The sequence below is a fragment of the Malaclemys terrapin genome, chromosome 5 (genome assembly GCF_027887155.1).
Source record: "Malaclemys terrapin pileata isolate rMalTer1 chromosome 5, rMalTer1.hap1, whole genome shotgun sequence".
NCBI lineage: Eukaryota > Metazoa > Chordata > Testudines > Emydidae > Malaclemys > Malaclemys terrapin.
This window is the reverse complement of record NC_071509.1, coordinates 4,585,444-4,611,928: the sequence shown is the minus strand read 5'-3', so window position 1 is coordinate 4,611,928 and position 26,485 is coordinate 4,585,444. Positions and strand designations below refer to the sequence as shown.

Here is a 26,485-nt window from a genome sequence, read left to right as displayed (position 1 = left end):
AGAAAACGCTGATACATGAACAAAAGGAATCAAAATCTGTGGGGGAGGTGGGAAATTCCCCCATCAGAATCTCAAAGCCAGGAAAATTTATTTAAAGCCTCTGTATACCTGAGATTATGAAGAACATGTAGTTATGTCCGGTCTTTCAGTTAAAGACTTCAAGAGTCTATTCTTTCCCTATTCATCTGCAACAGCAAGGAACTTGAACTATTTGTCTGTTCAGCATCTCCCACACTGAAACGAGACGGACAAACTGTTCCTAACTAACCAAGAAAGGAAAAGCGGTGCACAAGTGTCTGGACTTGGAAGCCGTCCTGTATAGGGAGCAGGTCCCAAGCTGATCTCCTCCTTACGTAGGATGTTTCTATAGGGAAGCAGTAGAGGAACGTTAGCAAGTAGATCTGTGGACGGAAAGTGGACATAACAGGCGGCGTCCCTCTGTGCCTTTGAGGGGAATCCTTCTCTGATGCTAGGAGCAGCAATGGGAACAAATACATAGATTGTTAGTGTGAGGACTCATTGAATACACCTCTCCAGCGCCCCTAGCCCTCTAACCTTACGCTCTATTTGCACCAGGGAACTAGTGATGAAATCTGTACTAAGTACCTGGATTCTGCTTGGCAGAAGTCTGTAAAGGGAGCAGGATCTGAGGGTCTGGTTCCCATTCACAGTACGGCCCCTTTATACCTCTTTGGCAGTGTAAAGAGGCCTTAAAGGGAATGTAAATGCTATTATAACATATTACACGTTTACGTAAAGCCAGCTGAGTCTCCAGTAGTCACCCCGTTCCCAATACAAGGCCCCCAATACAATTTTCTTGAAGCTCAGTTTAAAGCCAAATTCTGCAAAGCCACCGACTGTAGCAGGTTCCGCCGCAGTAAGAAAAGAAGTGAGACACCTTGCCCTTTTTTGGGGCGGTTTTCGTAGCTCTTTCGCCACTGTTTCTAACAAAGTTTGGAATTCTACCAGGCTGCATTCTTCTCAAGAGAACACCCACACAAAAAGAAGAATATCGAAATGATCTGGCTCCTTTCTCTTGTTAGTATCCTATTAAACAAAAGACAGATGGGGAGAAAAGGAAAGGAGGGAAAAAATATCACCTGTTCCCATGCAATCTTAAAGGGATCAGTCATTATCTCTGAAGCTTCACATTTCTAAAGGGCTTCCCCCCCCCCCCCCCCCCCAGCCTTTTGAACACTGACATCTTGTTAAAAACGAGAAGAGCTCATGAATTTTAACCCCCCCCAAATTTGCCTTCTTCTCCGGGTTTAGAACTTTAACTTGCAGGAGAGACAATAAAACGAAATAAAACCAAATGCAACCAAAACAAAAATCAAGCAAACCCACCCAAAGGGCCCCAAATCCTTGCCTTTCACGCGGCTGTTTCGACATTTGACAAAAGCCCTTGGTTTTCTGTCATTCTTTTCATTTCCTTGATGGATCCCCAATTGTCAAGCCTTCAAGAAAATGCACTTTAGCTCTTTGTCACCAAATGTAATTTGATAAACTCTTTGCAGAAACATACTGGTTTCCGAGTCTTTTCAAAAACAGTTACTGCAGGGAGAAGGGGTGTGGCGGGGGAGGGGGGGAGGATATTTGAGAATCTCAATTGAACATTTAAAAAAATGTTTTCATTGGGGGGGATTGGAGGGGCGAGAAAAAGAACAACAAGCAAAAAAAAAAAAAAGTTTAATCTGCGATCTGAAATGTGCACACTCATGTGAGGGGCGGCAGGGTGTGTGTGGGGGGGGTGGGCCCTACCTTGCCACAGCTCTTAAATGCTTATGAATACTCATTTTCAGACATCATGCTGTGGGCGGATACCACACCAGCTTTTATTCTATAAAATGCTCTTGGCTTCTTTCAAGGGGGGAACAATCTGTAGGAGGTAGATTTGGGTGAGGGGGTGGGGGCGCAGTAAATTGTTCAAGTCGAGTTGGACTCTAAGTATTTGGTAAGTTAAATTTTTTTGTTTGTTTGTTTGAACTCTAAAATGTTTTACCTATTTGAGATCCCAGTCTACAGAATGTAGAAACTTGCTAGCTGGGGCTGACATCAAATGACTGATGTTTCCAGATCTGGGGAATTTGGTCCAGTCGCTCTCTAAACATTCTTATCCTTCTCTTTTTCTGAATTGCTTCAGTCAAAGTTTTTCATATGAGGGGTGAGCTACCCAGCAACTTGTAAATTTCACTGCAGTAAGTTGTCTGATTGTTAATAACTCAGGGCCAGATCCCCAGCTGGCGAAAATAGATCTCGCTCCATTGAAGTCAATAAGGAACATCTCCAGCTGGAATAACTTCATTGAAGTCAGCGGAGTTACAGCGAGCTATGGTAGCTGAGAATCTAGCCCATCAACTTTAGAATTGTTTTGGTTAAAAAAAAAAAAAAAAAAAAAAGGTGACCAGAAAGCCAGCTGGAAATTAAATTGCAGGGTCATGTTTTTTCAATTAATAACTCAGCAAGGATGATGCTTAAATTACAGAGAAATTGGAGATTTTATTTAAATTAAATCAGATCTTTCATAGATTCTGTTTCTCTGGCTGAACTGGATGTGGGGTTTCCATTAATGTATCCACATTTATTTCTTGTAATTTTACACAGACAGTTAAGTGTGTAAAGTGCTTTGAGATCCACCCATGTGAAATATGTGATAAAAATATAAAACCCTTATGGTTAAAGGAAAGAAAATTGAAGCCTAGAACAAATAAAACAAATAATCTAAATAAAAAAGAGAAGCAAAATGAAATCCATTTTGAACAAAGTAGAGCAGAGGGGAATAGATGTCCAAAGGTTTCAGATTTTTGCTGAAAACTAACTTTAAATCAAATACAAATGTTATGCTTTTGTGTGTAGTTAAATATGACATATAAGAAGACCACTTCTGTAATGGTCATACCAGAATCAAAAATCGCAGTTGTGCATTTCCAATCCATAGCAGTCCTTATTTATTTATTTTTATTATTATTATTATTATTTTTACTAGGGTGGCTAAAATATTAATAGAAACAGATCAGTATGTTAAAAAGATGTCAGGAGCTAGAAGGCAACAAATGCTTGATAAAATACAAAATAATTTCAGAAGCAAATGCTACATCTCAAAAGTAAACAGTACCTAGAAATGTCTAAGTACCCTTCAAGACTATTTCATGGCATGTGCTAAAAATATATATCTGTTAGCAGGGAGTGGATTCAGTTTTGCCTGCCTAATGTTCGTAGCCAGACATGTAAAAGTGTAGCAGGAGAGTTTGTGTAGTTAAAAGAGGGAACACAAAATGTATATAGGGGAGCAGTGCGTTGAGAAAGGTAAATCAGGTGCTCCTGTTCACCCTCACATAATACAGGAATGAGGGGGCACACATAAAATGAAAGGCTGCAGCAAATTTAAAATTAAGAAATATATATAGATTGATTTTTACATAATGCATAATTAACCTGTGGGACTCTGCCATTCTCTCCAAGCTGAGAGCTTAGCAGAATTCAAAAAAGGACTGGACATTTGTGCGGCTACAATGAGAACACACAGTTACATTTAACAGAATTGTTTTAAATAAAAAGCTTGGAAGGAGATATAAACTCCCATGCTTCAGGCAATCACTAACTGACCGGGGTCAGGAAGAAACTTTCTCTGTGAGCAGGTTATTCCATAGTTGCTCAATACGTGAAGGTTTTTTTGCATCTTCCTCTGAAGCATCTGGCACTGGTGGTTGTCAGAGACAGGACACTCTGTAGAAGAGGCACCCTTTCCCCACCACAGCCCCTACCCACCCCCATTCCCAGATTTTTTGTGAGGTTGAGGCTCCATGTGTTGGGCAAGGTGAGAGAAGCAAGCTGGGGTTACACACACTTTGCACTTTACCCAGGCACCAGTGAATACGGCTGGACAATACAGTTCAGCACAGCCATGCTAACAGCAATGGAGCTGTGCTGTCAGGGCAGTGGGGCGACCGGCAGGGAAGCAGTGGGGCCTGGCTTCCAATATATCCCCCGTCTACAGGTGCTGGCTCCAAATCCCCTTCTCAGGGAGTGACCCCTCCCCCCACTTTCTGGTGGAACAATCAGTTGGGGATTCCCTTAGGGGAACATCAGAGCCACCTCCCTGCCTGAGGGATTTTCCAATGGGCGGGAAGCCCAGTGTGGTCCTCTGCGTTGCCCCCAAACTCTCTGGCTGCAGGGAAAGACGCCCAGGAACGATTAACTTAGCACTGCGGTGGGGGGTTGCTCCAAGAGCTGCAGATTGGGATGGGCTGTGGGCAGACAGATACAAAGGGCGTGTGTGGAAGAGGGGAGGGGCAGGGGGAATGATGCATGGGCAACAGGGATAGTGCTTAGGCCCCTACGCACCGTCATGAAAGTCAAAGCACAATCCAGCCCCTCGCGTGGTCACTGAGCCGCAAGGGGGCGAGACGCAGCACAGTCGTGGTGGGGTTAAGGCACATCCGTGCAGAGAATGAATAATGACAAACGGCTCCAGCCGTGCCCCTGTCGTTTTCCTTCCTGTCTGTGGGGTTTAAGAGACAACGTTTATATTTCAGCACGGGCTTTCTCCGTTCCCAGGCAGAGCCGTTGCCTGCTCCCATGTGGAGCCATTCTGCTGCATGGCCTATACATGCCATTACTTTCCACATCAAGGCCAGCATTTGAAAAGGCAAAAATAGGGACCGGGTGAGAGGCAGCAGTGGGGAGTGCACTGGACTAGCACGCAGGAGACCTGGGATCTATTCCTGGCTCTGACACTGATCTGCTGGGTGACCATGGGCAAGTTACCTCCCCCACTCCTTGTGCCTCAGTTTCCCATCTCTGCCTTTGCCCGTTCAGTCTATTTAGAGTGCAAGCTGTAAGGACTGTACCTACCGTACCGAGCCCAATAGAGCCCTGGTCTCAAATGGATTATGTGCTGCTGTAATGCAAATAGTAATAATTCACTGTCAGTGTTCGTTAGAGCCACCAATGTACGATTGCACTGGGAGTTAGTTGCATGCACTGTTACTACCAAACCGAAATGCAGAGCTGTTACTGGTCGGCTATTTCACTCCAGCACCCTTTTTCTGTGCACCTGTGTCGTCTTAGGAACGGTGTTTTGGTTTCGCACAACCACAAAAAGAATTCCCAGGAAGTGGCAGTGGGGTCTACTGGTTAGGAATCAGTACTCAGTAGTTTGAGATTTGGCCTGCTAAACCCAGGGTTGGGAGTTCAATCCTTGAGGGGGCCATTTAGGAATCGGGGGCAAAAATCTGTCTGGGGATTGGTCCTCCTTTGAGCAGGGGGTTGGACTAGATACCTCCTGAGGTCCCTCCCAACCCTGATATTCTATGAAATCTTGGGTTCTATTCCTGGCTCTTCCAGTGACTTGCTGCATGACCTGGAGCAGTCACTTGCCAGTCCTGTGGTCAGTTCCTCCTCCATAAAGCGGGGATTAGAGCTGGTGAAAAATGCCTGAAATTTGCAATTTCTGTGGAAAAAAACAGGTTGGGATTTTTGACAGAAACGTTCATCTGCGGTTTGACCAGCTCTAGTTCTGGCCAAAAAATTCCAAATTGGGACATTCTGACTAATTTTTTCACCAAAATTTTGACCAAAAAAAAAAAAATTTTTTTTCATGAAAGTTACATTCTCTTTGGCCTGTTTTAATGGAGAGGATGATATTTATTTACCACCCAGCGGGTTTGTAAGGCTTATTTAAGGAAAGCTTGTAAAGCGCTTGAAATCTTGAAATCTGCCTGGTCAATGGAGATTGGCATTACAAGTAGAGCGTGTTAACAAATTTCCATTGAAACAGGTTTGCATTGGAAAAGGCCGTTTTCAACGAAACTGACATTTTTTTTTTCGTGAAATCCCTTTGATTTCATCAAAATTTTGTTTCAAATAAATGGGAAAATTTAAAAAAATGTTGAAACATTGGCTTTCAACATTCAGGGACTGAAAAGTTTCAATTTTCTGCTTCGAATTAACTTTGTTTCATTTTGTGTTTAATTAATGTAATGTATTTTATTTTTATGTAAAAAAAGGTTGAAATGGAAACAAAATCTTTTCAACTAATAATAACAAAATATTGCTATTTACTCCAAGCAAAATTTGTTAGAATTTTGGTTTGTGGGGGGGAAAAAAAACGTTTTGTGTCCCAATTCAGAATCCGGGGGGAATCAAAAATTTGAAAATTTTTGCAGGGTGGAAAATCCCCCAGCTCTAATTACAAGACACTACGGGGTGGGGCTAGCCTGTCTTGCCTGTATATTTTCCCTGGGTTTGGGGGGAAAGCCCATCATCTGATAGGAAGTCTGTAATGTCGATGTGGCATTGCTCCCGAGTTCATGAATGATGACAGGTGCGCTGCAAACACGGCTGCATGTGAGTCCTCTGAACACAGCACGCATGAAATTGACATGGCTGCTCCAGCAGACTTAGAAATATAAACAATCAGATGCTAAGGGAGTTTAATTTTTGGGGGTGGGGAGTGGGCTGGGTCTGTGTCAAGGTCTTGTCCCCATTTCCCTGCAGTCTGAGCCAGGACAAGGAGACTTCCCAGTTCAGAGTATTTTGATGTCGATCAGGTGTAACTAAAATAGCCATCTCAGCTGATCTGGGGATGCCTCACTTGCCCTTACTTGCTAACTGACCGAGGCTGATAGATTGAAACTTTTAAGTAGTACTCCAGCGGTTCTAACGTTGTGCTCAGTGGAGCATTTGCCAGGGGCTCAGGAAAGCCGGCCGATCACCTGGTGCTGGATTCCCCTTGCTCCCAACTGCTAAATCATATTAAAAGCTGATTGACATTAAATATTTCCCTAATGTTGCTTTGCGAGGGAAACAAGTGCTGTCGGTGCCTATGTGATGATGAACAGGAGGGGAGGCAGGGTGCCGGTATTGGGGAATATGAAGGGAGACAGGGAACAGGACGGGGTAGTGGGGGAATGGGTGGGGAGATGTGGTCAGGCCCATGGGCCATGGAAAGGAGGTGTGGGGGGCATGAATTCTGGACTGGTTGAGATTCAGTATTGAGGCACTTTGTCCAGGGTGGAAGACGGGGGGTGTAACAAGATCTTTTCCACCAGGCATTTAAGCTATTGTGGTCAGACAAATGAATGGCAAATCTATTTTATGCTAATTTACCACCTGACGTACCCCCCACACAATATTTTATAGTTATCTGCAGTCGTACTTCCTTCCCATCCTGAAGGATCCCAAAATGCTTCCCACACCGCTAAAATGCGGCCACCTCTAGGGCAAAGGGTGGTCACTTGCCAGCCTGTTCCACCAAAGCAGGACGGGGGCGGGGAAATGCTGGCGAAAGCCATGGGGGCAAGCTCCTCTGGGATCCTTGATGCCTCACCCTAAGCAGAGACAACCTCAGGCTTCATCCCAAAGACCCAAGCACAGTAAATTACAAGGTATTCTAATTACGTACATAGGAAGGGGTGATGGACTAACTTGACCCTTTCATAGATTCCAAGGCCAGAAAGGGACCATTGTGATCATCTAGTCTGACCTCCTGAATGACGTAGGCCAGAGACCTGCCCCATGAGGATTTGAAGCCAAGGTGTCTAGGACTTTCAAACCTGAGGCTTAGAATAGAGAAGCCATCCCCTTGGCCAGAGAGTTGGCTGCTGCTGGCCTTTCTTCCTACTGTTATTTTATTACATGTGTTGCAGTAGTGCCTCCTAGCTGTAGTCACGGGCAAAGACCTCAGTGGACTCGTACAAATGCAGAACAAAAAGCCAGTCCCTGCCCCAGAGAGCTACAGTCTGACTCTGTGCATTGCTTCAAGTTCTGTACTGTAGAAAAACACCTTCAATAGCCTCAGATCGGCGGGAGAAGGAGTGTCGAGCCTGTGGAGTTGGAGGTGGTTGTATGTACCTTGGAGAACTCTGGCCACTATGGGTGAAATTCTCCCCTGGGCAGAAGGCCAGCTTGGGGCCAGGGAAACTGAGTCACAGAGAGTGGTCAAGGTTACACAGCAAGCCAAGGGCGGGACTGTTGGACAATAGAACCGAGGAGTTGTGACTCCTAGTCCTGAGTTCTGACTACCAGACGACATTCCCTCCACCCCACAGATCCCAGGGGCAGCTGCATGGCGAGGTGGATGCTCCAGGTCTCCCCTTTCCTCCGGGTGGCCCTGTCTCTGACTGCCTCTGCCGACCCTCCCTCCCTCCCCAGAGGCCATTAAAGATGTGAAGGGAGAACGAAAGCTGCTTGGCAAACGCGTTGATTCGCACAGTGATTTCCTACTGGAAATCCATCAGGGCCGGAGGAGAGCACACCATAGAGAGAGGCAGTTGGCCCACCGTGCTGGAGGGAGGGACTTCAACCAGGCACCAAGAACATAAGAACGGCCATACTGGGTCAGACCAAAGCCCAGTATCCTGTCTTCTGACAGTGGCCAGTGCCAGATGCCCCAGAGGGAATGAACAGAACAGGGAATCATCAAGTGATCCATCCCCTGTCACCCATTCCCAGCTTCTGGCAAACAGAGGCTAGGGACACCATCCCTGCCCAGCCTGGCTAATAGCCATTGATGGACCTATCCTCTGTGAATTTATCTAGTTCTTTTTTGAACCCTGTTATAGTCTTGGCCTTCGCACCATCCTCTGGCAAGGAGTTCCACAGGTTGACTGTGAGTTGTGTGAAAAAATACTTCCTTCTGTTTGTTTTAAACCTGCTGCCTATTAATTTCACTTGGTGACCCCTAGTTCCTGTGTTATGAGAAGGAGCAAATAACACTTCCTTGTTTACTTTCTCCACACTAGTCATGAGTTTATAGACCTCTATCATATCCCCCCTGTTAGTCATCTCTTTTCCAAGCTGAAAAGTCCCAGTCTTATTAATCTCTCCTCATATGGCAGCCGTTCCATACCCCTAATCATTTTTGTTGCCCTTTTCTGAACCTTTTCCAATTCCAATATATCTTTTTTTGAGATGGGGCGACCACATCTGCATGCAGTATTCAAGGTGTGGACGTACCATGGATTTATATAGAGGCAATATGGTATTTTCTGTCTTATTATCTATCCCTTTCTTAGATGCCCAGCATTCTGTTCACAAGGAAGCCGCTGCTCCCACCTTTCCACCCTCCCTGCCCCTCCTGCTTTTGCTTGGAAAGTGGGAGGAACACAAGGCACCTCTCAAAGGCAGGTATTATTATCGCCATGGTTGGGGGAACTGAGGCACAGTGTTTGCGTTACTTGCCCAGGGTCACTCAGCACCTGAATGATGGAATCAAGACTAGAACCAGGTCACCTGTTCTCTGCTTTAACCGCTAGACCCCCTGGCCAGACTGCTCCCCAGTAGCCCTGTGTAGTAAAGGTCTGTGGGGGGAATGGATCACTCCACATGTTGGGGGATGCACTAGCTGGCTTATCTGGAAGATGCTTCTGCAGCAACTGCACGGGAAGGAAGGTGCGGAAAGGCTGGGCCCAGAGAAGTAGAACCGCCACACAAGGCTGAGTTCAGTGGCTGCCCGGTGCTCCCACCGGTCTCGCCATGTTCTTCTCCAAAGGGGTGGGAATGCAGGGGAGACATGGGTGCCTATGTGAAAAGGGGGCACCAGGTCCCCGTTGGCCCTAATCATAGACCCTGGAGATCACCCCACTCCCTGCCGAGCCAGGGTTTGACCAAGGAACTTGCACCGAAAGACAGATGGACGTTAGACTCAGCTCAGCAACCACCAGGACATCCAGTCCCTCCACCTAACACAGGGCTGCTCCTTAGACCAGACTTTCTAGCATTGTTTCCTGCTGAAGGTAAAGAGCCTGGGAAGCAGCCCGCCATGAGGGCACGGTCTGCTGTTGCTCTGGGTCCCTGCCTTGCCCAGGGATTTAGCAGGAAATTCAATCTGGGATGGCCTCGGTCTCATTTCTGCAAGCGCCAACTCCTTCCTCTTTTGGGGGGGCAGTAAAGAGACATCCTGGCCCAAGGAGCGTCGGAGAGGGTAGTTGTTGAAAACGCGGCCTCTATCCTGCAGTGCCCAGCGAGGGAGCCGCATGCTTAACTAGGAGACAGGGATCGGTTTCTAGTTCTGACCCCTACATTTGGATAGTAGGTCCTGCAAAGAACTGAGAGGTCAGGGGGGTGGGGGGACAATCTGATGTTACCTCCAACAACCTACTGTCTAGGCATCCTTTAGAACCCGCCAGTAAAATTCTCCAGCTGTTTGCACAGATGATGCTATAGTTTTTAAAAGGAGAGATACTTTAGCAGTGGCTGAATAGGCACCACAGATAGAAATGAAAAGTGGACAGGAGGGAGAGAGGGGGAAAAGAGAGCGCCTGGTTTCCTAAGTCCTTTAGCATTCAAACGAAACCCCCTTTGAATGCAGAATGAAAAGATGCGCTCTTCTTTTCTGCAGTCACCTGCTGTTCGAAGCAGTGCACTATCCAAACTGTCCACCAGGTGGGGTTACAGGGCAAAGAGTGAACCGCGAGGCTCCAAGCGATGGGAGCCAAGCCCTACAATTCAGCTCTGAAGAGTGCAGGACTAGAGAGGGTGGGGGAGAGAGCTGAGCGCCTCTCCTAATCAATGCTCCGAGCTAGAAAGAAGTGCATTCAGGGCAGAAAATGAGATCTAGTCCTTTAGGCACTCTGCTGACACACTCCCCCTTGTCTCTGGTGCCATTGACTCAGAGAAAACAAAATCATCAGGACCATCTGAGACAGAGAAAGAGGGAGAGAGAGCTCCATCCATGTCTGAGCCCCACTGTCCACCAGACTCAAACCAGCTGGGGGTGGGGTGGGGCGGGGGGGGAGTCAATGAACTTTTGTTTTCCCTGTAATCTGAAGCAAATTCTTTGCAAATCTGCCTTTAACTACCCAGCCCTGACCCTTGGAGAATACCTTTCCCCGGTGTGTGAGTAGCAAACTTTGGGTGTGGTGAGGGGTGGGGGCCGGGAGAGACTCTTGATAACAATAACTATTCGATGTAGGCGGAATCAAAGGAGAGCAAGACAGTTTGACAGCCTCCCTCGACCTGGGATGGCAACACTTCAGTTCTATATGAAATGCAGCGGTGTCTTTTCAAACACACCTTCCCTTCAGCCTTTGGCCCCAGCCAAAGCGCACAGGCTGCTAATGCGGAACAAGAAAGTCGGATCGGAGCCTGAGATTATTGTGCCGAGTAATTTGAAAGTCTTTGGGGGGAGTGGGGAAGCTGGGGAGTCCAGAGAAACTCAGTTGGGGCGCTCCTCCTGCGATCGCCTCTCGCTGCGGCAGGGTGTGGGTCAATGGGACCCCGTGGAAAGAAAAATCTCATTCAAAAATAAAACCAGTGAAGCAATAAACACAAGTGGCTGCGAACAGGGGTGATGCCCCAGTCACCCCCTCCCCCCCGTCGCCCCTTTCCAGGGGAAAGCTGCTCCAACTGCCCAGGGCTGGGGAAAGATGCCCCCACATGGCTGAGCGCTTGTTTGTTTATCTCCTTGTTGTAGGTGTGGATTCCAGCAGACAGGAAAATGAAAAACTCAGTTTGATCCTTCTACAACCCTCCCTGGCTGTCTCTTTTCTGGGACTGCAGCCAAACCTCGCACGCTCCAGCGCCCGGTCTGCCTAGACGTTCACCCCGCCTCCAAAAAGTCCTCTGAAGTGAAGGGGGTGGGGGGGGTGAGGGGGGGGGGAAGCAGCCAGCAGCTGGCTGCTTGCCCATTACTCAGCCTCCCTGCCTCTATATAAACACACACATTGACTTTCTTTTTTACTCAAACTCACATTGAGAGAGGATTTAACAACCCAACCTCCCTCTTTACAGCAATCCAGTGGAGAAAAGTCTAGGGCTTGCAATAACCGGCCTATATATAGCGCTATAACTCTCTCTCTCTCTATTTATATATATATTTAATTCCTGCTCCATCTCTCCAGATCTTTGCTGAATGACTTCACGAGATAGATAGATAGATGCTATATTTTTCTGGCTTGCATTGGCAGCAAAGAGACCTATAGCATTTGCACAGGGGTTTTTTTTCCTTCTTTTTTTTAATTTGATTGCACACCCCGAGTTGGTGGGTTGTGTTTTTTTTCTTTTTCTTTTTGGCTGTGTGCTCTGTAAAAGTTTACTTTCAAAGTTTTCAGAGAGGGGCATCTTATTTTGCTGCTGGTGGTGGGGGGAAGAGAACCAGACACCTCCCTACCCCACCCCCCAAATTCTGATCTCCTCCCCCTTCCCTGCTCTGAGCTCACCTTCTATGAAGCGCTCCAGTGGGTGACTTTTTATTTGCCTTTTTTGTGCCTGTGTGCGGTGCATTTCAGAGGGTTTGGGTTGTTTTCCCCCCCTCCCTCCTCCTTCTCCTTCCAAATATGCTTTTCGAAAGTTTTGATCTGGTTTCTGCGCTGGCCACCCTTGCTGCATGCCTGGTATCATTGACTCTACTCTTGGCAGTGTCCCAACAGCTGTGGCAGCTGCGCTGGGCAGCTACTCGCGACAAAAGCTGCAAGTTACCGATCCCTAAAGGGTCTATGGGATTCCCCTTAATCGGAGAAACGTTCCACTGGCTGCTACAGGTAAGGAGGATTCCCCTTCCTTCATTTAAGGTGGTCTGGGGCAGTTGGTTTGCACCGGTGGGATTGCATCATGCATTCTCGCAGGAGCAGGGGGGAGATTTCAGAGGCACTTTTATTCTGGGGGGTGGGGGGTGTGGGGGGGTCGTTTTCAAAGCAGAGCGAGGAGCTGAATGGAAGCCTATCGATTTGCAACACTTTATGCCCATGGCAAGCGGATTGCTCTGAGCTGCCGAGTGTTGTCTGGGCTTTCCTCCTCAACTCTCAGGCCGGTCAGGAATTGCATTCATTGAAATATAGCAGCGTGCATTTAAGGATCGGGACCATTTACTGCTCGAGGAGGCAAAAAATCTGGACCGTCGAAATTGTGTTTTAATTGGCCACTAAAAAACAGCCAGTCTCCTTTACAAATGATCCCCTTTGCCCAAGCAGATGGCTGGGTGAACTTTTAAGACTTCAGAACGGTCCCCATCATCGCCAGGGACTGGGGTCACCATGTGGGCATGGTTCTGCCCCGAGGGGTACCTCTTAGCATTCCGTTGCAAGCCAGCCTGGCAGCGAAAATGACCCAAGTGGGTGCATTGCCCCTTTAAGGCTAGGACAGACTTACATTAGTCAGCCAGGTAAAATCAGCTCCTTTCTGGAAGTCAGAGTACACCCTGGAGGAATCAAAGCGAATCCCGACCCCCGCCAGCGGGATGGCTGGTTTAAAACTCGGTGACTGTCGATTCAGGAGCGATAGAAGGGAAGTGATTCTGATTTGCAGTTGTTGCCATAGCTTAGATGTATAAACAGTGTAACTCAGATCCACTGGAGTGGGAAGCATTTGTAGGTAATCGTTAGATTAACCCGGGATTAGCCTTGTTAAATGCTGAACAGCGTTTTGTGGAATTTGATCAGCCCCAGACCGAAAGACCTGGATACAGTCACCCCCGGACGACGGTGTGTGCTGGTCCGAGAACTAACTTTTAGCGGTACTGATGAAGCGTGGCTGGTTATTAACGAACAAATCCCCAATACCCTGTGAAAACACAGTACAATCTGTTGTCAATAACGAGCGCTTTGAAGTGTCCAGACTATCTCAATTCAATATCCAGGCTGTTCGATGCACAAATCGGTCGCTTTCATTCACCACTCCGGTTCAATACATTTCGACTGGTTTAGGAGGGAACCCGCCTGGAATTAGCAAATGTATTATTTTAAGGATGCTCTAACGAGCAAAGGTCAGATTTCATTGGTTGGTTTGGGAAGAGGAGGCTACACCGGTTTACACGTTCTTGGTTTCTGTGCGGATTCCTCCCCTCGCACAAGACAGAAAACGCATCGGGCTGGTGTGTGTGCATGCCGGTGGCACCTTTCCCTCCCCCTCGGACCCCAACATTTCTAGCCATAACAAGTTACAGAATCAAAACAAACTCTGGAAACACCCAGCCAGAGACCCTCTCTTTCCACGCCAGCCGACTTGTAAAAGAGGAGAGCTCCAACCTTCTGGCAGCAGCCAAAGAGTTAACTGCATGCTCTCAATAGTGCTTTATTTTTTAAAGAAATTTATCAGATTTTTACAGGGGGACCAGCAAAGGGTTCTCCCTTTCCACAGGCTCCATCCAAACAGAGTCCAGGGCTAAAAATACAAAATGTTGTATAAATTGGACTCCACTCGAAACTCCTACCACATAAAGGTGGCCTTTGTGCGGCAGTGGAAATGCTGTACAAATAACTCTTTATTAATGCCACAAAAAGCACTTTAATTATATTTACGCAGATCAAGACACAGGGTCACCTGAAACATCGAAAATTCACAACCGCGCTTTTGTTTAAAAATAAACACCCCCACCCCAAACATCACTTCAGTTTGTGTAGCTACAATGGTTAAGCGCAGATTGGAACTTTTTCTTCCAAGCGATTGTATTTAAAGGGGAAACTCCTTTTGCAAACTTGATAGTTTCTCACAAACTTTCTGTTTTTTTTTTCGGGGGGAGGTGTCAATTTTTTTTGGCCTCCTTCTATGACAAAAGAACCTCCGCGCATGTGGAAAAGTTATTCAAACTCCATTATCTGCAGACTGACTTAGCCCAAGACAATTACACCCTTTAAAAGTAATTCAGATTTCATGAAAAGTTGTAAAGCTTTGGTATGTTATGAAACTGAAAAGGGGCAGTGAGTTATTTTGGTTTCCTGAATGAATTGTTCTTTATGGGATAAATCCTTGGTCCATTAAATCCGCCCTCATTGGAAGACTTGGTCATTAATTCACCCTTGCAGACAGAGAAGAGTAGCATGAAACAGATCTACCTGTGTTGGGGACCGAGCAATTTACAACCAGTGTTCGTGCTATTCGCTATCACGGTACTTTAAGTAAAGTTTGTGCATTCATTGGCAAGGGGGTAGGAACTCGACGCCGAGATCTCAGTACGTTTCTTGTCGGGAGGTAGTGGATAAGATTAGTAATAGGAGGACTCCCTAACTTCATTAGGGCGCCAGGCAGAGAAAACAATGCCTCTCTGTCGCCCAGGGTCCAACACTTCACTCAATGACGGGGTGTGGACAAGAGGGGAGTTCTCCAAATTAGCCTGATGATCCAGGGAACTTGAGTGTATCAAGGTGACAAACACGACCTCTCCTCCAAGCTTGATGGGAGCCGGCAACACCCCTGATAGTCCAACCTGATAAGTTTTAAGGATACTTGATTTCACGCAGCTATGCAAAACCGTGTCTAGATAGATACGTTCATTTCACCAGGCTGTCTCAGTCTAAACCCCCCTCCTTCCTGCCCCCCACCAACCAAGGTATTTCCCAACTGCCTGTTGCTCGAGATCGTTTTACTAGCATTGGTTATATGCACCTTAATGCCAGTCATTACCCAATCCAGCCAGACTGCCCCCGAGTCTTGCTGGGACAGAATCACACGCCCTATTGGTTTCACATTACTCAACCCATCCCAGTTACCCACGTCCAAATCTCCGTCAAATCATCACTTTCCCGCATCGCTGACCCCATTGCCTCCCGCTAAACGATGCCGTCTCTCCTCGCTGACCTTTCGCACACATCGAGGACCTCGGTCCGGTGGGTCTGACGCCCCAGAAAAGGGAGCCCCCTCCCCCCCAAGTCCACCTTCTTTCCCCAAACTTCTCTCCAGACCGCGCCCAAGACCTGCTTGGCATCCGTCTAGTTATGTGTCTCTCCCTGCACGGCAGCCACTTCGCATTCCTCCCAGTTATGCGGTGCAACTACAGTAGCATATTTTTTCCCTTTTAAACTGCTTTTCAATGCGTTTCATCATAAATCCAACGGGGAGCTTGTGGGATCAGTGGCTTCTGTTATTAGCCACTGGCTGGTGGCCATAGTTCCTGAGGGGCTGCAAAGTACAGGGATGGTCTTGATTGGGGTTAAAGGAGCCTTCACCCTCCCCTTGGGGGTGAATCAAAGGTCACTGGGGTGGGTGCCACACTGCAGGCTCATCATCTATTCCCCCCCCCCCCGCACAATATTTTCCGGGATCTTTAAACGGAGAGGGAGGTTTCGACAGGGATACATTTTCCTGGCTGGGCCCCTAATATTGGAAAAGCCAGTGCACTGCACGACCCCCCCCCCCCCATCACAGCGCTGGGAAATCCCAAGGAGCGCCTTTTAGGGCATTCCCCGTCTGCCACCTCCAGCGGGAGCGTGAGGGAAGTGGGGGGACGCGGTGAGAAAACAGAGGAGCCCCCCACTCCTTTACTAACATTTTGACCCCCCCCCTCCCCGGCTTTAAGTAAAAGTCGCAGAGATCTCAATAAAGGTGCCTGTCCTTAGGGTGGTGCCCCTAAGTGATTGTCTGTCCCCAGGCTCAGGGTGTGTGTGTGTGTCTGTCCTAGGGATCCTGCTTCCAGTCGTCCAGGAGGGAGAAATATGGCAACGTCTTTAAGACTCACTTGCTGGGACGCCCCTTAATCCGGGTGACCGGCGCCGAGAACGTGAGGAAGATCCTGATGGGAGAGCACCACCTGGTGAGCACGGAGTGGCCCCGGAGCACCAGGATGCTTCTTGGACCCAACACGGTGGCCAACTCCATCGGGGACATCCACAGGCACAAGAGAAAGGTAAGGGGCGGGGCCCTCACCCCACAGCGAGCAGCTTGGGGGGGGAGTAGGGAGACTACGGTACCCCCCACTCCCGGCGGCAGCGAGCTTAAGGCCTCCCCCACTCTCACCCCCCGGGGTGCCCCAACCAGGCGAGTGGGCCCCTGTCCCAGAGCTCCCCCGCCCCCCCGGGATCTGGGTCCCTGCTCCGCCACAGAAGGGGGAGAGGGGAGCACGGGCACTGCCCAGCTCCTGGGCGGGGCAGCAAACTTGTGACCTTGGGTCCCCTGCGGGTCGGGCCGCTCCGCACGTGGGCGCCCCCAGCAGAGTCGCGGCGTTCGGATAATGGAACGCGGCAGGGCGAGCGTTCGAAATTCCGAACGCTGCCGGCAGCCCCGCGAGTCCTTTGAGGAATTTAAAAGGGCGATGGAGAGATGCGAGCGGGCCCGCGTGGGGGTGAGGGCTGGCAGCCGGCTGGTGCGGGCTTCCCGGCAGCTCTGCATACCCGTCGGGAGCAGGGCGATCCCCGAGGGGCTCAGCACACGAGGGCCCGCCCGGCCGAGCTCCAAGCTCGACTGCTAAGAGGGCGCTGCTGCTGGTCGAGATCAGCCCAGGGAGGGACGCCGGCAGCGCCAGCTTCTTTCCGAGGCGGAGCGCGGGGATGGGGGATGGGGAGGAAATTCGGGCTCGTCAGCGCTTCTGGATTTATCCATGGACTTGCTATAGGTCTGTCGTGGGGGGGGGGGGGGGCGGGGAGAGACTGGGGAGGTCAGAGAGCGGCACATCCCCCTTCCCTTCTGGGGCTCCCCTTCCCCAATTGCAGCCGGTGGCACGTGTGACTTGAACCGCAGTAACCTGAAAACCGATCGAGTTCTGTCCATCCGCTCCCCTCTTAAAAGGGCAACGCCAGGGCTGTGCCGGGGGCGGGGGAGGCTGTCCGTGTCCCTGAGAATGCAAGGGGAGAGACAGCCTCTTTAGTGATCAATGACGTTGTTATTTCAAAGGCGCAGAACGGTAGTTTCCAGCCAGCACCCACTGGTTCCTTACATCAGAGGGGGAGCCGTGTTAGTCTGAATCTGTAAAAAGCAACAGAGGGTCCTGTGGCACCTTTAAGACTAACAGATGTATTGGGAGCATAAGCTTTCGTGGGTAAGAACCTCACAGATGCATCTGAAGAAGTGAGGTTCTTAGAGGTGCCACAGGACCCCCTGTTGCTGGTTCCTTAGTGTGCGTTTCAAGCAGTCTCCTGCTTTCACCTGTGCTGGGCTCTGGTTTTTTTATAGAGCTTCATCAGCATGCCAGGCATTGCACTGAACGCAGGCGAACTCCTAGGGCTAGATTCTGATCTCAGTCAGGAAGGGTTGAAAGCCGATGCTATAGGACTGACTTCGGATTCTGATTCACTGACCTAACCCCCAGGGTAACTTGAGAGCAGCACCTGTCCCTCTGTCTTCCTCTGCGACCTATGCATTGCCCAGCATGCTAAGAGCTCTCTCATAATAATACATCTGATCTAAGCACAGAGGAAAGGGCAATTCTTAGAATATACACTGTAGGGAACCATTGCCTTCAGGAGAATTACTCGGGAGTAACAGAGATCAGGATCGCAGCATTTGCTCCTCCCTAGAGTTTACAGTCCCAGGTACCTACCCTGCAATGCGTTCCTTGCAGGCAGAATTTCTGCGCCCAGGGGACCCCACAGAGCTCATGGCAAGATCTGGGCGTTAGCAGACAAACACTGGCATTCGGGCCCATAATGCACTGCATTAGCACGAGATAGTGGCCTGACCTCCAGGTATTTGTATTGTGGATTGCCTGGATTCCAGAGGGGCAATCGGTTCCCCCGTGTACCCTTTGATTCTCACCAGAAATCTTTCTGAGCTTTCTTTCATTTGGACAGTAGAATAAGAGACACAAAACATATAAGACTGTAACCATTATCTCACAATACTGCTGCATGCTGAATGGACCCAGGTATACTGTTGCATACTGAAGACCCATAATGGTTCATTGACCTTGCCTTCTCTAACATAAACACAAAGCAGGCTGTGTGTGTGTGTTGGGGCGGGGGAACACCCTACCAAAACAAAACACTCTACCAGGCACGTTTATCCCCCGGGGAGAAGATGAGAGATTTTAATCCCATCTCTTAATGCACTATTGGAAGATGCTTGGACACTCCAGTGATGAGCACAGTATAAGAACCTACAGAGAATTTAATAGAATTCATTGTATTGGATTTCAGTTTGCAAATTTGAGTTGTTGTGGGTTTTTTTTAGTATATAACAATGCGCCCCATTGTAGTATCAGGATGTGGGTGTGATACTGCACACAAAAGAGATGACCCTGCTCCCTCTATGATGGGGGCGTAGCTTGGGCTGCTTGAGGGAGAGGAGAGGAGGCCTGGTTATACAATGCTAAAAAGAGCGATGCTAACTTTGGGATGGCTGCAGGAAGGAAACCGAGCTGTGCTGAAGCCTGCAATTTCAGCTCCCTCAAGTTTCCTATTGAGGAAGGGGGCAGAGTCAAACAATTACTCGAAGGTCCATGTAAATATTTTTTTCGTTTCCCTCAGGGAAGGAAAGATGTTTCTTCTTTATTGCAAACAAGGGGGAGCTGAGGACCTTTGGTTGAAATCTCAGTAGGTGGAAGCTTTAATAAAACCATGAAGTTTAGACCTCAGGAAAAAAAATAGAGGAGTGGGGGAAGAGAGTAGGTTATGGGAATGAGGTAATGGAAAGGGAATACACTTAAAAGGTCTTCACACCTGCCTATAGAGCCCTTCAGGTTTACTAATGATTTGTACCTCAACTGAACACCGAGGTGCTGACATCAGAACTTGAATGATAAGCATTTCACAAGGGGAGTTTTCCATCCTACGCCTTTACTTTCTCTCGACACATTAAACCAGTTACTTTATTTTTACCGAGGGGGAACAACATCCCCTAGATGCAGGCCAAATTTTGTGAGTGTGGAAAGGGATGGCATGTTAAGATCCGAATTCCCCAATCTGAAAACCCCAGCCCACATGGTTTGGTTCCATGTCTGATCCAAAACTCGGGGGCCTATTTTCCAATTAGAATGTGGCCAGAACCTCATGACACCAAATATTCTCACAAAATTTTGACTTGAGCGGAGCTGAAATCGAATAAGATTTTGGTGTCATCCAAACCCTATACGCTGTTTCCTCAGCTAGTCTAAGCCTACCTTCCATTTGAATTCTGGCTGACATCATAAATAAACACAAGCTACCTTCAAGGATTAGGGGCATGGGGGATGGGAAGGGAGAATGAGAGACATTTTTAGATGCTAACCATTTTTAATGAGGTATTTTTCTGTGGTGACTGTTAAGTTTTCTCTTTCAGCAACATCTACTGTTGTACCAATAGATTAAGCTTGCTGGATCAGTTTCCTCTGAAAAAACTTAGTCTGGTTCCCTTGCCTTCCCTGGTCAGCTTTCCTCTCAATTATTGTTTTCTTGATTGTCAGCATCTGGTGTGTGCCCAAGTGCAACTATTTACCTGGCAGTCACTTGAATCATTCTTTTCCATGCACACAAGCATGTCCTTGCCCTGGATGGGAGGCAGTTCTAAGTAAGTTACTCCCTTGGAAATCAGACAAACATGTTTCAAATACGAAGAAAACAAAGATCATTTTGTTCTTGGCTGTATCTCTGTACTCTGGCTGGTGTAGACAAGATGATGACCAGCCCAAGGTCCTGTCAGGTCAGGTGCCCTGCCACAGACGGTAGTCTCAGGTTTCTTTTGGACAAAGCAGTCTCGATCCGAAGCTGCTATTTGTTTTGCAGTTATTATTATTATTAATTTCTAACTCTTCTCATCCTGCTATTGGTGTTGAAGGGAGTGTTAGCAAGAATGTACTTCAGGGCATGTGAGGAAGTGGAAGCCATATACTTAGGACAACTTTAACAGCCTAGGCCATGTGGCAGGTTTTCTCCGATGCCTTATCGACAGAAGATGATGTTTTACATCATCTAGTCTCTCCCCAGTGGAGAGCAAAATGAAGGATGATTGTTCTCTGCAGTATTCATCTCCATTGCCTTGTCCATTCCAGGTCAAAACGTCTCACACAATGAGAATGTTTGAGGTGAGGCAGAGCTACTGTGGAGTAGGGGTTAGAACCAGGATCTGGGAGCTAGGATGATTAGGTACTTCTATTCCTTGCTTTGCCATGGACTCTTGGATCAGGAGATCTAGGTTTTCGCCACAGCCTGTGATCTTGGACAAATCACTTGACTTCTCTGTGCTTGAGGCTTTAATCTCTTAACATTTGTAGAGGGCTTTGTGATCCTGGGATGAAAGGTGCTAAAGAAGAACAAAGTATTCCTATTACGCTGTATTAAAGTCTGTAGCTATGGCAGCTCACGGCTTTCCCCTCCTCCGTTTATTAAAACTCCTCCGCATGTGGTTGTCCAAGTGAATATAAACTGGAGAAAGCTTGCCTTTGGGAAATTAACTCGTTAGTCTTTATTGGAGTGTGCATCTGTGGCTAAAGAACCGCCTTGCTCCAGAACCAAACAGCTCAGGGGCTGGGGTGGAAAGGTGAGAAAGGAGCTGCATGCAGTCTCCTTGGTAGGACTGCACATTTAAGCAATCATATCTGTTTATGGCTGATATCATCAAAGGTGGCTTCATCCTTGGCCCAAGATGAAACCGAGGGATAAGAACATTTGCAAGCAATGGAAGCCCCAGATCAATATGTACCTAGTGGTTGTTACTGTGGTTGGATCACAGGGTTTACACTGAAGTTAGAGAAGAACGTTAGCTGGCTTTGAAAAAAAACATTTCCAGCTTTGGGCTTATGCAGCAAACTAGCACCAACCCCATGCACCCACATGGAGGGAGCTTGTAAATATACAGCCTGCCACTTCAAACTGAGCGCATGAGACTGAAAATAGCTACCACAGCCAAGGCTCCCTCCTGCTCGGGTGTGTGATCAGGCACAGAAAACACTCCAGCTGTCACAAATACAGGCACTAGTTTACCCAGCGAGGCGATGCTGTTATAATGTTGTTGATTATTTGTATTATCGTAGCTTCTCAGAGCCGCAGTCATGGACCAGGGCTAGGCATTGGACAAACCCAGAACAAAAGAACAGCCCCTGCTCTAAATTACTGACAGTCTAAGCATGAGACACCCCCTTCCTGAAATCATACGCTGTCTGCATAGTCTGCAAAGACGCGCTGCTCTGGGTTCTGCTCTTGCATCCCTCTGCCAGGATGGGATTGTGCCCTGCAGTACAATACATTTGTCTAAGGACCTGATTTTTCATAGTGGTTGAGCACCTGTCTCTCCCACTGAAATCGCTTTTTAAAATCAGCTCCTCAGTTGATAGGAGTTCCTGCCCTTGAACAGTTCCACACATGTCTGCCGGACATTTAGCCTATGATTTTTCCTTTGCTCAGTCTTATCCCTGGGGCTATCCCTTCTTAGATCACCCTAAACAATTCTTCTCCCTCTTTGGTGTTACCCCACTTCAGTCTCTGAAGTACTTGTCAGACTGATGTCATACCCCAATCTTGGTCATCCTCACTGCAGACATTCACGCTGTTTCGAGGCTTCTAATAAATGAGCCCCTTGCTCATTTTTGTTACGCTTCACTCAATTCCCCTTAATGTATTGGCCCCTCTCCGGTTCCTAACCACTCAGAACTGAATGCTGTATCCTACATGCCATGTAGAGAGGGCACTATTATATATTTAAATAGTTAAATATTATGGACATAATTCTATTCTCATTTATACCCGGACAACTCCACTGAAGTGAATGCAGTTGCTCTGGATTTATACCAGCATATGCTAAAGTAGAATCTGGCCCTATGTATTTTAGGGTTGGCAAAGGATTTGGGTCCTGGGAGGACATGACCTGAAATCCATATTTACATGTAAGAGATGAGGAGAAAAATCTGCTGTGTGGTGGGGTTTAGGGGAAATGGGTTTGTGCTTTGTAAAATGTGAAGGATCAATAAGGAAATGTAAGTAACATGAATCACACGCGTCTATGAATAATAATAGTTTCTACAGCCAAACTTGGCTAGCACCAAAAAATAAATAAATAAAAAAAATTGGAAGGCTCTCAGCTCTTATGCTTCAGGGCATAGACAGGTCATCCAATTGGGGTCAGGAAGGAATTTTCTCTTGCATGGAGTAGTATTGTACAGGTAGTTGCATTATGGTGTGTGTATGGGGTGAAGGGTAACACCTTCTTCTGAAACATTCAGTATTAATAACAGGATTCTAGTTTAGATAGACTCTTGGTCTGTTCCAGCATGGCAGTCCTAAAAACAGACACAGCTGGCTTAAACCCCTCCCCATCCCCCCAAGTCCCAGACCCTGGGAGTTCTGGAGGAAGCAAACTGTGGCATAAGCCAAGTGGCCTGCTTTGTCTCACTGCTCCAGTGTCCAAAACTACAGCATTCATTACCACACCACAGTTAATGTTCTGCCTCGGAGGCATACAAGTGTTGAGCTTATTAGCACCAAGTAGAAAGGTCTGAGGCTTTAATATAGTTTGCGAGAGGATTAAGAACACAAAAGGGGCCATAAATTTACAACCAAATACAAACCAGCTGCTGTGGGCAGGGGCAAAGGGAGGGGGGCGGGAAGGTACCTTTTCACATCATGAAAGCCCTGATCCAACTTCTTAAAATATTTTACGTTTACCATTGAACCTTTTCGCCCGTGTTGCCATGGAGTATAAATCATATGGCGGAAAGGAAACCATCTCCTCCGTCCTGATGGGGCCAGATCCTCAGCTGGCGTGAATCAGCAGGGCTCCACGGACTTTTCAGCTGGCACATCAGTGGACCTATGCCACTTTGTGCCATTAGGGGATCTGGCCCAATGAGTTTTAGTTCACATGCAAAGGGCCTGATGCAAAGCCCATTGGAGTCAGTGGAAAGACTCCCGTTGTACAGGATCATGTCCCGACTGAGAGATTGTCACTGAGGCTGGCTCCCTGAGTTTAGACCGGATCTGACTCTCAGAGAAAATCCAGGGTAACTCCAAGAGCTTTAACAAAAAACACCCGTGTGGATATGCTGCCTCCTATAATATTTTGCATTTTCATAACACCTTTCATCCTGAAATGCCTTGCAAGCTTTAAGGATATTTTACAGTGCAATCCCTTTGGTCATACACCAGCAATTGTACAGCTATCCTGGGAGCATAGGCTTTTCTAAGCAGGCCACCTTGCTTCCTCCACCTTCCACTAGAGCCCTGTTTAACCAGCTTGGGCAAGTGACTTCCCTTCTCTGTTCCTCCATTTCCCCATCTGTAAAATGGGAATAAGGATACTGATCTCCTTTGTAAAGCGCTTTGACATCTGCTAATGAAAAGCGCTATACGAGAGCTGGGTATTATTATTACTATCATCCAAAGATGCCAGATGTCGTCTGAGACATCTAGAAATTTAAGGTAGTGCTTTACCCCAAATGCTCTTTGCCTACCCTGGAAACACAACCATCTCTGGGGTGCAACATAGCAGTGGTTCAACAGCGTACTGCAACAGAGCAGGGCAGGGAGTATAGAACGCCATGTACGAATCACAGAGATTGGGTAGCAACTTTCAGTGATCTAATCCATCCTCCACTTCTAAGTGTCTCAACTACCGATTCTATTTAGGTTGTATTATCCCACTCATTGCTCTGGTATCTGAGTGCTCTTCCAGTCCAAGGAATCTTGCTGTCTAGGCAGTTTTTCTTGTGATTCTGCTTCCATTTTCCTGCTCTTACTTTCATGCGGTTACTTTTAGTTGCATTATTCTCCGCTGCCTTGCACTGTTCTTTACACCTGTGCAAAGGGCCGAGGGGATACCACTGAAAACGAGGGAACCTTAATTATCGATGGAAATTGAAGAGTGTTTAAGCACTGGGATAAATATGGTAATTGCCAGGGATGTGTTGGATGTGGCTCTTGGGAACTTTCCTCTCCCACTTGAAGATTCAGACAACAAAGCTGAAGGCAGGGCTGGGGTGATGTCCCCGTCTCTGATGGAGTCTGCTAACCCATCCCTGCCTGGTACTCATAAGAGCACATTTATTCGGCCTTTAGAATGGGCCAGATTGCATCACACAACAGCTATTTCCCTAGGGTTGGATCCTCCTAACCTACTACAAGGGCAATGGACAGAGGGACGCTGGCTATTATCCTTCCCAAATACACTTAATGGGATTCTCTGCCACTCCAAGCCTAGTCTGGAGTCTTGGAAACTCACCATGGAAAAAAAAAAAATCAAATGATCCATCTGGGCCGGGGGCCCCGGGCTCCTTGTTAGCTGAGCAGCAGATCTCGACTGGGGATCAGGTGTGAGCTAATTTAGCTTTTCCGGCCACAGGTGTCCCTGCAGCTGGATCGCCCGGTGGCCCATACCAGTGTGGGTCACTGACTCCACCAAGGATATATGTTGAAGGTTCAAGAGGGGATTTAAAATAGAACCCATGTTGCTGAGTGAGGTTAGGGCCCTGGTAATATTGTGACTTATCGGACGTAGGGAGAGGCTTTGATTTCTTGGTGCTCTTGCTACACTTGTACAGCACAGGCAGGGTTAGGGGCCCTTCTCCCTACATGCTGGCTTGGTAATGTGCTTCGCGGGAGACTTCAGGCTCCCATGGTCACTGAGCCAGAGGGGAGGATTAGGGGGAGGTTGGGATGTAAAACACGACAGACCGGGATTGGACAGAGATGAGAGAGCTCCCCTCATCACGTCTAATGAACATCCTTTGGATGGGTAATAGCATTTGGTCGCAGCTGCCATGTAGGTTTAAGGCTTTGTATCCTGCTCCCCATAAGGCAGCCAGTCCCCATTTCTGACGAACGCTTGGAAAAAAATGACCTGTGTTATTAGGGCCTGATTGACAGTTCGCTGAAATAGTGGAAAGGCTCCCATTGGTTTGAATGGGCTTTGGAGGAAGGCCTTAGTCTTCACAGCCAAGGAAGCAGTGGGTTTTCAGGACAGCTGATCGGAAATTGGAAATGTCCATTCATTTGTTTTCATTCCGAATTGGACCAACCCCGCCCCCCTCCCCCGCAAAATTTCCCCCACAAAATGAAAATTCTGAAAAAAATTCAGTTTGAAACTATCAAAACATTTTGTGTTGTTAACATGGAACTGTTTTGTGGCAGTCGTGTTGAAACGTTATATGACGATATACAATATTTATACATATTTGTAATATATGGCTCTAGTATCGTATCAACATTTTAATTTTAATAGACTATCAAAGCAGAAACAAAATAAATGGAGACAAATTGAATTGAAACAAGGTAAAGTTGGAATGATGCATTTAACATTTTTCCCGCCAAAAATTTAATTACCACCGATGCATTCCTGCAAAACATTTCCGTTCCGATGACGCTGCACTTTCCGATGGAAAACTGTTCTCTCAAAAAATTTCCAACCAACTTGAGTTTCCAGTAATGGTCCTTTGAGGCCGACAGCAACCTCTTTGGCTTTGACCTGTCACTTGGGGTCCCTACTGCAACCGGATTCACTGCTCTCTCATCCTCCACCGGGAGAAATTTCTGCATTACACACCCCACTGGCAGGCTGTGCACAGCCCCACAGTTTAGAGAATGCTGGGCTTTGATGAGAAAACTCCATGTAGTTCAGATTCTTAGCTTCCACCTTACCAATTATCTCTCAAGAGGCCGTAAATCCCTCCAACAATGTATTTGCCAATTGATGACAATATGCCACTGAGGAAGATGGGAATGGGGGATGAGAAGGGCCACTCTAAAAGGCTACTAGTCAATTTCTGCATGTGGCACATGGCATCCGTCTTGTTCAATGATATTCCAGCCAGAGGCTCTTTCCCTCTTGCACAGCACAGATGGCTTTTAGAGCGCCGGAAAGGCAGCAATCAGCCTCGTATCTTTGCTCTGTGTGTGTGTGTGTGTGTGTGAAATGAAGAAGCCCATTTACGTACATT

At 47.5% G+C, this 26,485-nt stretch overlaps 1 protein-coding gene across 1 annotated transcript in view; it reads left to right on the top strand.

Annotated features, from left to right (window-relative positions):
• Positions 1-11,713: 11,713 nt before the first annotated feature.
• Positions 11,714-26,485, top strand: part of LOC128838700 (cytochrome P450 26B1) — a 36,382-nt gene continuing 21,610 nt past the window's right edge. Inside the window, exons 1-2 of the mRNA XM_054031096.1 lie at positions 11,714-12,482; positions 16,334-16,558. Coding sequence (XP_053887071.1) covers positions 12,279-12,482; positions 16,334-16,558 — 429 coding nt within the window. The 5' untranslated portion in view covers positions 11,714-12,278. The remainder of the gene's footprint in view (positions 12,483-16,333; positions 16,559-26,485) is intronic.